The sequence below is a fragment of the Rhea pennata genome, chromosome 20 (assembly GCF_028389875.1).
Source record: "Rhea pennata isolate bPtePen1 chromosome 20, bPtePen1.pri, whole genome shotgun sequence".
NCBI lineage: Eukaryota > Metazoa > Chordata > Aves > Rheiformes > Rheidae > Rhea > Rhea pennata.
The window spans coordinates 4836512-4852769 of NC_084682.1; the positions used below are offsets into that span (position 1 = coordinate 4836512).

Genomic DNA, 16258 nt, shown 5'->3' on the forward strand with positions numbered 1-16258 from the left:
ATGAACACATCAACGTACAACCAGTCATGAAGCCATTTTCAGATCTCCTATAAATTGTTGTCTCCGAATACAACTGCTTGGTCCACTAGCAGCCAAGAAACAGGCATCCTGGCTAGTGGCCTAGGGGCAGAGGCAGCTGATTTCTCTAATGAGGAGCATGGGCTCTATGACTACTTGACCAACAGGAAGATGTTACCTTCTCACCAGCCTGCATTTGTTCATCTTGGCCATTTGTACATCTTTTTATGCACAAATTTTTATGTACAAATTTTGAGATTCGTATATTTTTAAATGCACCAAAACTCATCCAGCCAGCAAACCAGCCAAAAAAACACATGGACTATGGGAGAAAGCAGGGGAATAGAGCTTGAGAATGGAGAAGATACGGAGAAAATACTGACCACTACAAAAAAGAACAGGTATGAAAGTTCCTGGGAGAAAAAGAAAGCCAGAAATTCATAAACAAAAAGCTACTGTTAGTCTGAGTTTGAATTGGATTTAAAAGGGTAAAAAGTTTTACATATTCACTGCCAAACTACTAGTTAAGCAGTTTCTTCTATAATTATTTGACAAATAGCAAATACCAGCACAGCCTTTATTTTCCTCCCCAAGCTTTCGCATCCTTGCTATACACAGAATGTGGCACAGTGAAGAGACACTGACCTTCGCATGGTCGGATATAAGAGGCTAATGCTTCTAGTAGTAAGAGCATTCAGAAGTACACTTTATGCATTTTAGGTTAAGTTTGGAAGTAAACTGTTTCCGATTTCTGTCTCTAAAGGTTGGAATAGCCATAATAATAGGAATACTTCAGTATGGCTTTTTTTCCTTCTTCTTTTAGAATAGTTAGCTGAAGCACTGTACAGGAAAGGTACTTTTATAAATATATGTAGCAAAGACAGAATGACAGAAATGTTCAGAACTGCTGGGTATACCGATTTTCATACTTCACTAATTTAAACAAAACAAATGGAAGACAATACAATGTCTGAGAGTATTGACCTCAAAATATTTCCAGCATACTTCTAAGCATACTTTCTGAAACTGCACAGTGCTCCTGGGACCTACTTCAAAGTCAAGTGACTATAAGTAAGGCCCTGAAACAAATAAATCATTTTCTTCAAGCTTTGCTCATAGCTGCAAGAGTATTTCATGCAGAAAATTTTACAGGAATTATTTTTTCCAGAATCAACTTCTATGACAAGAAAGCTAGGCTAAAGATTGCTCTGGTTAGTAGCTTCTGCAGGCTGTTGAGATTCCTCCAGATACTGAGAAATCTGATCTTAGGCTGGTCCCACAAATACCAGTAAGACAATTAACAGTCATCTCAGATTGGTGTTCGTGCTTTTGGGGAGCAACGCCTCTTCTCTTGAGGATGTCCGCTGCCACTATCCACAAGAAGCTGCACTGACACCGTCACGTTCAGGGAGACAACGTAGTGTAATGGCTTGAATGCACAGGTAGAGATGCAAAATATAAAAATCTTCAGAGTTATAGCAGCCATTTCCCCTTTGTCAATTTTAGAGCATTTCTTGACTCCTCTTATTTAGCATTCCTCTACTTAAGACAACTGCATTTATACTTAACTTATTATAAAAGATGGTGTTTCTTCAAGAAGTAGATTCCAGATGGGTCCTGTTAAACCAATCATAACTTTGATAAAAAGAATAACCACTGGAGAAAAGAGTCAGTTTCACATTCTCTTTTTCTCTGTGCCATAGGCTGGCTGTCTAGTCATTGGAAAAAATGTGAAAACAGTTTTTCTAAGCAATCCATACTCATTAACATGGTAGCAATCCTCTCCCCTGTTTGGAGAAGGTATGTGTGGCACAAACCATAATCCTCAGTTCTAATGACCATGGGTTAAGTGCCTCTTGATGTTCTGTGTTTTCACAATACATCTGTGGATAGTAATAGATTCAGTCTAAAGAGCTTTAGCCTCTTGACAAACGGTCTCTACAGAGAGCAAGCAGAACCAGGGCACTTAAATAACACCACAGTCACTAATGATATGATTATGGAAGGTGATAATGCAACATGAATGACTCTCAACAGTTTCCAGGAGTTAAGACTCATGAGAACAGAGCCTATTAGAAAAGAAGCACACAATTTCTAACTCACACTGCTGCTATGATGTATAACCTTTTTAAATAGATGGAAAAAAAGCAGAACAACAGAGAAAAAGCTATTTTAACATAAATAACTTACTCTCAGCAGGCTTTGTGGTTGAAAGGTCTTGTGGTAATTGAAATCCAGAGCCACAAAAGCAATTCACAAGTCTGGTCATCTCATCACCCTACATTACACATCATGATGTCAACAACTTCAGAGAGGCAGAAGGAACAGTCTATTCATGTCTAGCAAGAGAGACCATGTGCAAGTCTACAATTCCTATAGATGAACATACATTAGATGAAGAGGGTTTTTTTCATCTGGAGATTTTCCTCCAGAAAGTTCTGCAGAAAGCCACTGAGCTCAAAGCCTTATTTCACTATAATTCTTTTTACTGTTGAGATTTTTTAAATCCTGCTCTGTATAGTTATTCAAAATCAATGCCCAAAATGCCAGATAACGTTTCATCCAGGCCCTGAAATACGACAATTAAAATTGATATGGTAGATCATGTCATAGTTTATGAGATCTCATTTTCATATTTTTTTCTCCTAGTCATTAAACTTAACTTCACCTTTATCTTCCTTTCAGTGCTTCTATTTTCATTTTTTAAACAATTATTCTTTCTCCTCTTTCTCTTAGAAATGCCATAGTAGATTAGAGACATATAGTTTTTTCATGTTTCCCCTCAGTTACTGTAAACTCATTGATTTTTTTTTTTTTTTTTTTTTTTTTTAACAAATCTAACCCTCCAGGCCACTAATCATTTGAGTTGCACTTCTCTCATCCCCGTCCAATGTTTCTCTCATGTTTTATGAGATTTCCTCCCGGGGATGGCACTGAAGTTCAAAGCTGGGGAATGTTCCCACTGCAGTCAATGCAAAAGATATATGCCATTAGCAGGATGCAAATTTCTATCTATAGTATAAGCCTTGTATGGATTAAAGCATTTAAAAAGTGGAGCCTTGTGCACTGGTCCCTAGATCTTATCCCCAGATACTCTCCTAGGTCATTAATCCAGCTTTCCTCAGTGAATCTGTGACATGGATGGTAGCTGCTACTGAGAGAATCTGTTACTCTAATCCATTTTTGTTCATACTGCTTGATGAAGCAAGATATCTCCAGAATTCAGACAAAAAGGAATCTCCCTCTTCCTCAAACACTCAAACGAGGAACTGTGGAAAGATTCATACTAAACCTTTAGGGCAATACACAATCTCACTGAAAAGTGAGGCAGTGAAGTGGCACATCTTTTCTTCTCATTCCATTGCATTATGGAGCTGAAAACGGTGGCACCCAAAGCTACCTGTGGTTCTGGGCTTCATGTCAGAAAGAACAAAACAGAGTGTACTGGGGGTTTGCATACCTCATAGGCATGGGTATCACATACAGAAAAGAAGTCACATGCACATCACCACGGTTCTGCTTGGTGAAGTTCATTACTTCATTCCCACCAGTGTAGCAGCCAAGGCAGGAAGGAGGCTGATGTTCTTTTACTCCACTCCAGCTCTTTGTACTCAAGAATGATAAAAACTCCCTGCGGAGCTTGATATCAGCCCTATCATGAGAGTGCAAGGGTCAGAGAAAAGCAAGTTCAAGAAGAGTTAGTGAGTGTACTGCAAAGAGCATGATGGGGATGAGAATCTGAGGAGGAATGTCCAACAGATAATGCCTCTAGATGAAAGAGTGATGATAGAGCAGCGAGACTCTCACCATAAATCAATAGCATTGTTTGTCCTTTTGTTCATCTGTCTAATCTCTGCTCCAAGACCTTTTACTCTGGGCAATAAAGCCCTCCACTGCCTTCCAAACTGAACTCCTTTTGGTTCACGCAGTTTTTGCCAATGCTATACCTGCTTTTTCTGAAAATTGAAGAAAATTCATTCTGCTTCTTCAAAAACAGTAATGACAGCAGACAGTCAGCAACAGAACAAAAGCCTCTTCAGACAAGGAACCAAAATGACACGGCTTTTTTTTAGATGTCGTCTGGACAGTCATGTCTGTAACAACATCACTCCTGTAGCTACATATAAAGCTAGGACTTCCACTGTCCTCTGAACCATGGACATATTTTGCTCTAGAGGCTAATAACAAGAGGAAAAACAAATAGACCCAGACTGCCTTGCATACCTCCTGGGTGGCCTGCTATCTGATACACAGTTGGCCCCACTACTTGGGTTCAGCATAGAAAAACAAAACTCCTTCTCTTTTCTATCAGGGAGACAATACTTGTCACTCTTGGTGCCTGTTTGGTACTTGCAGAATCAGAGGAGGTCTATGTATTTGCAAAGCCACATAGTAACTTCTGAAAGCTGTACTCTTAGTCGTGCCTGGATGTAATCAGAGGAAGGAAATGATAGGCTGCCTTTCAAAAATTGCTTCAAACAGTGAACTCTGACAAGCTAGACTAGTTTAAAAGAAGTGGCGGAAGCTCATCATAGGTGACACTTAAAACAAAAGTGGACAACCCTGTAGGGAGAAATTCTTACTCAAGAGATGAATTTGCCAGATTAACGGAAGTCAGATTTGGAAAAGGTGTATTTCATGAATCATTTTCTGAGAACTGGATAGAAATGTTCCCCCCACCCCTTCTAAACCAAGACCAGGAGAATTTTAGAAATTGAGGCACAAGTATGTATGTATAAATCCAACACAGCACAGGAGACACAACTTTAGGGGACAGCATTATAGCCTTTCAGGCAATAATGCATGATGGGAAACCAAACTTCAATCCTGTCTTTACTGCTCCTACAATGTGTATAAAGTCAAGAGCCTTCTCTGATATCCATCCTTCTGTGACATTTGAGTCAAATGAATACGCCACTGCTATGATATGACTCTTAAACTTTTCTGGATCAGTTTATTTAAAGGGATAAACTTTTTCTTCCAAACTCCTACCCAGTATAGTCAGTGTTTCATAATGAGCTAGTTGTGAAAAAAAAATCATTATTTACTTTAAAAGATGGACTCTGCTTTTATTAAATATTTGTTCCAGGGTGCATATCATGTGGTGACAAATGCTTTTGTCTTCTGCTCTAAGTAACAAACAATATTATTCTTAAGAAAGAAAAATCTCAACATTATATTAAACCAAGAATATCCTGCACACCCGGCATATATCACAGGATGAATTGTTGTCTATAACTGCCAGCTACAGCTCTGTTACGAGTAAGGCCAAAGGTCTAATTCAACTGTATACAAACACCAGCTAGAGCTGGATGAGCACAGCAACGGCCATACGTGAACTGGCTGAGTCGTTGTGCCTGTTTGGCAGTGAAAATCCGTCAGCAAAGAAATGACATATTTTTAAGCAGTCAAATTTTGTTTTGTACAAATGAGCTCCAGCTCATTACAAAGACCTGGGCCTAAGCAGCAAGCTGTATTTGATAAAGGCCACAGGAGGAAATATTTATTCAGTTTTACAGAAGTAACTAAGGAAAAAGCACTCAATGGCACAGCACAGAAGCCTATAGAAAAAAAAATATTAAAACAGCGTTACTAAAATTGATGCCTACCTTGGAGCTGCTGTTCATGTACACTGTGTTTCTTACCTTCAGTGACCTTTGTTACAGCAAGTATTTCAGCATTTGTAAATGAACCATTTATGACTATGTAATACTGGGGACTGCAGCATTAAAGAAATGTGAAGAAAGGAAGAGGTTGGAAATGTCCAGTAGAAGCAAACATACAAACAGCAGCAGAGTGAAATACACATAATTCTTTGAAATGACACTGCTTATTGCACACAAATAGGATAACGATGAATTATTCTCCAGACTACCTGGTAACCTTCGGTCTTCTTCTGGCACCACTTCAACAGAGCATTCCTCTTTGAACCACCATATTCCCGGGCTAGGGCTGCCAATGGGTCCTTTCTTTCCACACTACCAGGGAAGGATAAGAGAGAAGATAAATGTGCCTCTATTTTCTTTTCCAGTTTGTAAATCATATCCCTATGACAAAGCAGGACAGCATTACAGAATCTAAATGGAAGCCTAACTGTGATAACTTTCAGAGCATACATTCCTATATTTGTCTTCAGATGAGACAAATTAGTTGGCATCACTGCATATAGACAGCCAAAAAAAGCAGCAGTACATGGATACTTGAGAATACGACCCATAGATGATGTGTTTTAACCCAGCATTTCTGCTATTACTTTCATCAGATTTACACATTATATTTTCAAGTAATCTCCTTGCTTTACACAAGGAAAACTGAGGTTTAGGGTGAACAGTTGAAAGAAGCTATCTAAAGAATATGAAACTACAAATTCACACCCAACTAAGCTGCTGCAGAATGAGTTCTTCAATAAATGGTAAAATTTGGAAACCGTATTGCAGCTAAGGCCCAGAGGACAGTTAAAGGTCAATAATCAAAACACTTGCATTGTCTCCACCTACAGCTTCTGTTTTTGGGAGTAATGGTGGAGATCAGAGGAAAGAAGGCAGAAGAAAATTGTGTGTCTAAATTCATACTTCAGCTTTCCCTTAGAAGAAAAGCTTTTAGCTTTAACTCACAACTATATGCAAAGCTGCATTACAATATTGGGGTTTGACCACTAGTGTATGACAGGATTCTGGAACAGAACAGTTAAGTAGCTTCTGAAAAATTGCTATCTGCAGTTTATATTGATTGCTCATTTTATAGATAATTGTGGTTATTATCATCTGAATTTTGATATTTGGACCTGACATAGCTCACAGCCTGGTAACTCAGAACACATCTGTCTGATTGGGAAGGCACTGGACAGAGTAACCAGCACTGTTCCTTCTAGTAACAGCGGTCAACTAGACTAGAACATTTATCTCAGTGCCAGGTAATGTTGCCAATCTTTCCAGCACACTGTTTATCCCAGCCAGCTGAGTTGGTACCTGAGTTTGCTTTGGGGTTTCAAGCTGCTGGGGGTAGAAGCAAGCATTCTGCTGCTGAAGGCCATAGGAGGTTTGCTCAAGGATTCCAGGGAGGGGCTTTTGCGGAGGTAATGGTCTGGTTTCAGCTCTTCATTTCTCCCCTTCAGAAGGTCTGTGGGAATTAAAAAAAAAGCTGTCAGTTTGCAGTCTGAGGAATTTGATTAATCACTGTCCTGCCACCCAGCACACAATATGTAGTCTGTTGTTTTGATTCTAAACAAACGTACTCATTTGTTCATTAAACACACATGGGGCTAGGAAACCTTGAGCAGATTAGAGGTGATCATAACAAGGAATGGCTTTGATGATTTCAACAGTACAAACTGCCTAGTTTCCTGTGATTGATACTCCTGCTGGGGGGTAGGGCCTCAGGTGAATGAGGGGAAATACCAAAATCTACAGACTTAAAGGTTCAAAAGCTGATCCCCAAATATCTTCACCAGATGACTGACCAGCCCTAGTATAATAATTTTTTTTTCTGCCATTAATATAACTGTAACAAGAAAGCCTTTTACCTCTAGAATACAACCCAGATCAAGGCAGCAGTAAAAAGCATTTATTATCGCTTGATATTTGGCATCCTATCTAACATGACATTGAGAAATTGCAATACATTCTTAGCAGCTGCATCTGCTTTTTTTATTTTATATATAATATATATGTAATAATGTGCATATGTTTATACAAATGTATAAATAAATCAAAAAAATTTATCAATATGGGTTCTATTTATACTAAGTCTTCAAAGAGAGGACAAAGACATCATGGAGATCAAATTATCTCTCCACACATATCAGTCATAAGGTAGAATGGTGAATAGCACAGGAAAAGTTGGCTGCTGCTTTTCTGTAGACAAACTGTCAACAAACCAGTATTGGTGGCCAGCACAGTATGAGCTTGTATCAGAAATTAATTGAATGTAGAACTTTTTTCTCCTCATCTCAGCTTCAGCAATGCCTGGTATCACTGAATCAGTCCTAAATTTCTTCTCAGCAGGAGTGAGTTTTGAAATAAACACATCCTTTCTAATGCAGTATGGTAACCATAGGTGTGCAGCTGCCCTTGCTTTGACTCCTGAAAGTGGTAAAATAAAAGTAGCATTTGCAACTGCTGAGAGCTATAGGCAGTTCTGCACCTTCTCAAGCACAGCAGAAAGGGTTGTTAGGTTCCCATCTACTAAGGAGTCGAGACGGAAAAGGACAGAATCAAGTTCCAGGAGACTCTGTTTTCAGTCCAGTAACTGGAGCTTGGGCAGAACTTTGTTGTGCTGGATTGCATACACCTTGCTCAGTCAGGATCATCCTTCCCTCCACTCCCCTATCCTTCCTTTTTATGCACAATGAATCCATAACAAACAAGAAGTAGCACATAGCGTATTTTTAAACCACTGCATACTGGAAAATGGGAAATAGAAACATTAGACTTCACACAAAGAGAGACCCTCACCTCCAAACCAGGTGAGCTTCTTTAGAAGCATACACAGGCACTCTGTGTATGAATATTTTGATATATTACCCTTCTGTCATTTGAATGCAGTATAGAAAGCTACTTTCCTGTCTTTTTTGGTTTTCCACTGTATATTCCATGTGTTTATGATTCTTCTAGCTCCTCTTTCCATCAGATTTATGAGGAGTTTTCATAAGTTTCTCCCAAATGTCTCAAATGTAAATAGCCACACCAATCAGACAGGCATCCAATGAACGATTTTTGGGACTGTCTTAAACACATGAACATTCTGTTTAAAGAAGTGATCTACCACAAAGGCATATCAATAAATAAAACTTGAACATTATGAAGAGAAATGTAGGTTTCTCACTAGCCTTTAAGGATGGCCAAAATATGCATTTCAAAATTGTGATTAACATAATTGGACTGGCTAATGGATGACTCAATTAGAAAATTCTGTGCTAGTCAGTCGGGATGCATTCACGCTGAAAGCACAAGAAAGGCAAGCAGAAGAAAGGATGCCAGATAGGAATAAAGTCTATTAGAAACATCTAGCTGCAAAGAAAAGAGGAAGAAGATAAAGGTATATTAGGAGCCCTTTGGAAAGAGATATAGGTGAACAATCATAGAATATGCAACATGATTAAGGAAAATCACATCCTGCTAGCTCCATTTATTTGCATTGTTCAAAGTGACTTTGCGATTACTGGCTTGAATTATACAGTAGTGTCTGAAGTGGTGCAAATAACAGTCTTGTACTTTGAGTCTCACCTACATGAGTAACATACTTCTTTAACTTATTTTTCACAGCAAAAATCTGTTAGAATTTCCAGGACAGAACCAGTAAACTTCTGATTCTAACTGAAAAGATCATAGCTAAAAATCAGCTCTCTACTAAGTAATCCATCCTCCTCCCCAACAATGTAACATTTGGGTCATATTAAAGACCTCACAGGACCCTGCTGTGATGCTAGTCAGATGGAACCAGCCAGAAGATTATTATTATGGAGACTACTTCATTCTGAATTTCCTTGGGGATATTTTTTAATTCAGTATTGTTTATATAGGGCTTGCATCAACTGCCTTCTAGGATTATTTAGATTGGAACCAGAGCTAATACAATGTTATGGTAAGCCTTTGCTGAGGATTACTGGAACTAAATCAAACACAGGTAAAATGAGAAGCTGTAGATATGGGAACTTGTTAGATAAGACACCATAAATTGTTACCATACCATGTACCATGGCTAATAAAATACTTGTTGATTTCAAATAGATTTTCACAGAACAGTTGTCTACAGGACAATAACAGCAAGTATCCATGGCCTGAAGTGGGATATTTATCACTCGGGACTGTCATTACATTGCATAGTTGACAGATTACTTCACTATACAGTAAATTAGTAGAGATTAAAATGGTCTTACGTACTGTTTAAGATCAGAGTACATATTCATATTCATGCAAGACATTTTCTGGAAGCCCTCTGACACAAATATGTAAATGCTATTTGTTCCACTGATAAATTCTGCTTTCTTAACATTTACTCTAGCAGGAGAAGCCAGAAGCACAGACAGGATGCTGTTATTTGCTTATGTTACCATCCAACCTATAACCTGGTTTGCTGTTCAGATCCAGTATCTCTTCATCTTTGAATGTTGAAAGTGGAATCTTAGTAAATTATCTGAAGATTCTAAAAATGAAGACATGTTCTAATTTCTCTCTTGTGCTAGCAAACTAATGCAGAAAATTCAGTCTACCACTGAAGGTGTTATGACTGATTTTCTGTTCGTTCCTGCTGTTTCACTGAGGTTTGGCTAGAGGAATATAATATTCTTCTGGCCTTAAAAAACGCGTACTGTTACTAGCTTTGATTTCAATGCAATAGCTATATTCAGGACTGGATAATGAAAACAAAGGGCTCTAGAGAAAAGAGGAAAGAAGCAGTGGTAGAAAATAGTATTATATGACAAGTGAACAAAAGCAAAGTGTGAAATAAAATAAATTCATCTCCTGAGAACTCTCAAAACAAACTATTTCAAGCCCAAATCTGGCTGCTCCAAAAACAGTTGCATCTGTATCTGAAATGTTTGATGTATTTCAAATGAAATCCAATTTAAAAACAAACAAAACCCTAAAAGATAGTACTTTGGATTTGTTCCAGATATATACATGTGGAATAAAACCTAATCCTTTCTAGTTCCACTGCATGGATTAGAGAGGTGCCATGGATATTTTGGAGTAAAGAGGGCAAGTTTGCTTTGGCAAAGCACAGTATATCTGTTTTCCCCCCACCCCTCACTTGAGGCTATGATAAAGATGGGAATGGAAGCAACATAAAATTATAAGATCTCTAAAACAAAAGCTTTAAAGATACTTTTCCTTTGACCATGCACAAAGTGAAAAAAATGGACCAGACAGGATCAAAGCACTAATGACAAGCTTTTGCTGGCAACAGAGGTAATATTTGTGCATTTACTGCAATTTACCTGCAAGAGGAAGGTCTGAAAGATCTGTGTGTCTGGCGACTCCTTTGCTGGCTGTTTTTCCATTATTATAAACAGAATGTCTCTGTTAAACAAACAAATGTACAAAAACAATCAAGAAATACTAGCCATCATGCTTAAATGGGCAAGCAAAAAAAAAGAGATGCTTCTGCTATCTCAAGACCATAAAGCAGGTGGAGGGATACAGGAAGCTTTCTGCAAGGTATTGGCTTGTACAAAAAGCTGTCTAAATGGTTGTGAAAAATAAAAGGACAGAGAAAATATTCTTAGCTGGTAATACATTGGTTCCTAAACTATTCTCATTTTTATTTGCACAGGTTTTTCTTTTGCCAAACATAATCCAGTGTCATAAACCCAAAGCAAGAAAATTTGTTCCTAGCACTGCCTCTGTCCCCAGCAACCTGAATCAGACCAGAAGGATTCTTGCGTCTGCAGCCCCTGTACCAGTTTTAAGCATTAATACCCACTCAGGCAGGCATTAATAGAAGGTTCCCAGACATCTGCCTAATCCCATTCTTTAAACTTGCTCTGCTGATTCTTTGAAGGAAATGTGCTCACATGCTTGCTAAGTACTCTTTCAGTCACCCCTTTCTTCAAAACACTCTCCTACTGCCATAGCCTCACAGCCAGTTTTTTTCCAAATTAAGAGGAAATTTTCCTGATACAATTCTAGTAGCTTCCCCTTTGACCCTGCTTAGGACAAAAGGCGTTGTAATTTTTAGTAAACAGACCCTAGTTCGCTAAGACTGGAAAAATACCTCAAGCTGCTTCATATGTGTATATAAATAAAATCAGCAGCACAATTGAAAGATAGAAAATCAGCCCTTCAACTTCCTGAGAAGTGACTGCAGATAACAAGACAGGGACAAGGAGCTTTTTCACCGTATGAATAGTCTTTTATAGGAATAAATCAACCCGTTACAGCTTGTGATAGGATGACACTTATTTCTTTTTAGATGTATTTACATTACCTGCTAGTATTCAAACATTATGCCAGTGCTAACTTTATTTTGCATAATATATGACCGAAGTCAAACATCAGGGCCTTGGCCTTAAACAGATAAAGAAAACAGTCTATTCTTCCTGAAAAGGTAAAAAATAAGGGTGATGATATGAAAGCTTACCTGATTTGAAGTGGGGCATAATTTAATAACTGTGAGGCTAACTGATAGTAGGTAGATAACTATTTTGTCTTTTTATACAGGTAAATCTCAGTAAGAGAAACACTGTTTCGATCAGTCTCTAAAGCTACTCCTAGGGATTCATAAAGGCTTTAGTTGTATCTGGAACATCTACAGATATATATTTAGAACAATGACTGGTTCATCTGGTCAAAAAATGTGCAGAGGCTTCTCTAGCCTAGAAACATTAGCAATCTGTTGGTATGCTACCTTCAGTACAGCTGGAAATCAGGAATCGCAACATGTTTGCTTTTCCATCATTCACAAAAGGGGTATTTCCAAAAACATCGCACCACAGAATTGAAAGTAACTAACAGGAAGTTAACTAACTGGTGCCATGACATAAGAAGAACTATATTCCAGGACAATTATGCTTCAGGAGAAAAAAGAAGTGTAAGAGCTCCTCAGTCAGAGGTATATGGACTTCCTGGATAACTCAGGATAGACACATGCCAACTACCTAGCTCAATCTGATGCTTCTCATAACTCACTCTTAATTATCAAAATCTACTTTTCTGGTCAACAGTGATTAAAGCTCAGAACTGTATTCCAAAGAGTTTACATCCATCCACTGAGACCCCTGAACTGAAGATAAAGGCAAACTCACTTTGATCCTTTTTGTTAGAACTACAGCGTTTGATGTTCCATAGCAAATAAACAGTTTCCCCTTCCCCTTGTCTATATATGCATGTTGGCATGCTGAAGCTGTGTTAGGCTGTAGTGAATGCTGCATCTACCCATTTCAACTCTGCAATGATGGAAAGAGCTCCTTGTACCTGCATGGGAGAAACAGCAGCTGCTGGGGCCGTCCTCACAGGAATTCCACTTAGAGGGCTCCTGGGGACCTTGTGAACGGGAATATTCTGTCCAGCGCTACCTGCAGGGGAAAATCATGGAAACATTTGTATTTCAAACTCATTTTCTTTCTCACGTCAGAGCAGTGATCACTAACATGGTGACATTCTGGAAAAGTATATATGCACCAAGCACTGACAGAAAACATCCCTTCAGAAGCAAGAGGTGGTACAAAATGACAAAAATTAGCTGCTCGTCGCTACAAGAAAAAGGCTTTTTTACTACAAAAAACGATGTTTAAATACCTGGGCATCCTAAATCAAATGATTTGATCAGTGACTTCACAGTGGCTGCAGATTCTGATGGTGTGGGAGATGCTCTGCTAATGCAAACTCCATGCCAGCGGTTGGTTGTATCTGCTTCTAGGGAATCTACCTCTTCAGCTGTCAGCCTGCAAAGCAGAAACCAAATCAGTCAGTGGCAACAGGAAGTACAAGCTGAGATTAAAGGTCTTCTTATCTAGCACGGCAAATCCAACAACGCACATCTGTCATTGTAATGCCCATAATATGGACCCACTCATTATCATAATGTTCATGTTCTTCTTCTGAAGTGCCTGGCAAACATTAAGTTGTTGAGTCTCTCAAATTCTTTTTTGTTGTTAACCATACCATCCCCATTCCATTCCCTGTGCTCACACAGAACTGAGGGTTATCATGGAAAGAAGCAGTTTTGAAGATGACTTGTAAGTAATCATAGATAATTACCTGAACTGGGGCCAAGGGGCTAATGTAGTCCTCAATGTATAAACAGGAAAATAACCAAAAGGAAAGAGATATTATTTTACCCTCTGTATTTTTAATTGGAGTGACTACTACTGGAGAAATTGTTACCAGCTAAAATGTTACAGTTGAAAACAAAATAATAAATTGGACAGGGTTCAGGTAAGAGCCATGAAAATGAAAACAGAAAATACGTTTTATAATGAAATACTTTGGAAACTCAACTCTTGTTGAGCTAATCAACAAGAAGGTATGCTGAGCAAATAAATCCTCAACCACAATCCATAAGCAGGGAAAAAAAACTGGTAACGAATGCTTCATCCTAGCATGCAGAATAATAAAATTTAATGGCTAGACAAATTCAAAATAGAAATAAGGCCTCCATTTTAACAGTAATGATCATTAAGTTATTCCATTGACAGGAAATTTTCAAGTCAAGATTAGGTGCTGGACTTACAGAAATTAGTACAGGAAAGTCCACAGCCGTGTTAGACAGCAAATGTAATTATCTAGTATAACTGTATGACACTTCTGGTCATATATTTTGTGGATCTGACTGGTTTTGCTTAGAGCTGGCTCCGTACTTACCTTGTAGCTCTCAGTGTAGACTTTGAGTGTAATAATCTAGTTTTAGCTTAGGAAAGCTGCAATTAGATAACAAAGTCTAGTCACTTAAAAAGAGAGTCTCTATCACATTGTTTTTCTGAAGTGCATGGTGACCTACAGGTTCTGGGGCACCATCACTTCCCCTCTTCTGAAGTGGAGTAGGCACCATGAGCTATGTGAATAGGAAAACAGCAATGATTTCAGAAGAGGGCTGTAGGACCTTATCAAAAAATGCCTTTAAGGCTGAACAACTTCTACTGAGCTAAAAATAGATTTTTTTTTTTCCTTTTGGCATCACTGTCTACAAAAGGCAGGGGGCTAAAGGGTGTCAATGAATAAGAGAATGAGTGAGTCATGCTTCTATTTTTGGCAGAGCTTAAGGAGGTGCTGTCTTTAAACAGACATTGGCTATTTCTTCGCTAATTCATTCTAGTTCCTCATGTGCCAGGGGAGCCCACAGAGGCAGATGGCTAGAGAAAAAGTCGCTTCATTTCTATTCACCATTTAAACCAATAAGGAGGACAGGCAGACTGGATGAGATTCACTGAGCTCTGAGGGAGCCAGTGTTTTGCTAACTAACTTTTAGCTTCCACCCTTCATTTTTGATCTATGGCTTCAAAAACATAAACAACAAATAAGCAGGCAATAACATCTGCATTTTTATTTATAAGAAAACAGAAAAGCTAAAGGAGTCCTGCTTCTAATAAAATATGGAGTCACTTGATGCAATCCAATTCGCTTTCAAGAATTAAATACACCATTATGCAAGAGCTCTGTCTAATAATCCAGCTAGGGAGAGTATGAATGAGGTTTGTGAAATATTATCAGAGTAAGAAAGGAATAGTAAATGCCTGTAGGCAAAGCAGTAAATCTTGAGAATAAAGCAAGCCAAAGGTATGCTCTAGGCAGCCATCATATCAGTATGACAGTGGGAGTTAGTTCTAGCTTTTATTTGGGCAGAAAGAAACTATACCAAGTCGTAACACAACACGTTACAAAGGATGGATGGTTGCCAGCATTATATCTCCCTGGCTCAATTAACCTACAAATCATTGGTCAGAACAGCTCAAATCTCTCAGATTAGTCACCTCAGGCCAGCCTTTGATTGCAGAAGGACACAAACATGTGAAACTAACTACACTAGCCTGCTACGCTACAGAAGAGTTTGAGAAATCATATACCACATACTGTCATTGTACTAAGTAACGGCGAAGATTTAAGTACTAGAGCTGCTAATGGTTCCACTTTTGTTAGGATGCTTCCTGTAATCTTATTCTCTGTATCTGTAATAGGCTTATAACGCACTTTGAAATAACTTCCTAGATTAAACATAATCATTTCAGAAAACTCAGGCATCTCATGCTGCAAATCTCAGCATGAAAGCTATGTAGAATAGTACGAGGCCTATTTGCTTCAACTAGCATTGGCAAGCTGATAAGCAATGCAGAGCTACTAAACATGATGAGTACTTTTCATTTTTAAAAAGAAAAATCTGTATGATAAGAGGAAGCATGTATGCATACATATATGTGGGGGGGTTGTTTTTTTAAGAGAAGCAAAAGAGCACAACTTGCATTAAATTCAGGAGGACAGTACAGGAGAACATGACTTAGATTAATGACAAGCCATACCTTCAAATCAAAAATGACTCCTAGTGCATAGAATTAATTTAGCTTAGTACAGCTCAGGCCATCCATGAAGACTAAGCCCTGATACAAAGAGGATGAAATTGAAAAAAAATTGTCATCTATGGCTGTATGCTTTCCTTGAAACAAGGATGAATGGTTTATGTAGCTAAAAGCTGCAAGTGCAGCTGGCTCAAATGGATCAGCTCCAGGAGGAAGCAGAGCACTTTAGCCACAAAAGAATTCAGATGTGCAGAATCCTCTTCACACAACCACTGCCTAGTTTCATTCCTC

At 38.5% G+C, this 16258-nt stretch overlaps 1 protein-coding gene across 2 annotated transcripts in view; it reads right to left on the reverse strand.

The window, feature by feature from the left end:
- Positions 1–16258, reverse strand: part of SPECC1 (sperm antigen with calponin homology and coiled-coil domains 1) — a 76619-nt gene that overhangs the window by 17306 nt on the left and 43055 nt on the right. For both annotated transcript variants that reach the window (XM_062592215.1, XM_062592216.1), the window contains 5 exons: positions 13257–13402; positions 12933–13033; positions 10958–11039; positions 6987–7137; positions 5894–5996 (listed from right to left, as the gene is read on the reverse strand). In XM_062592215.1, coding sequence (XP_062448199.1) covers positions 5894–5996; positions 6987–7137; positions 10958–11039; positions 12933–13033; positions 13257–13402 — 583 coding nt within the window. The remainder of the gene's footprint in view (positions 1–5893; positions 5997–6986; positions 7138–10957; positions 11040–12932; positions 13034–13256; positions 13403–16258) is intronic.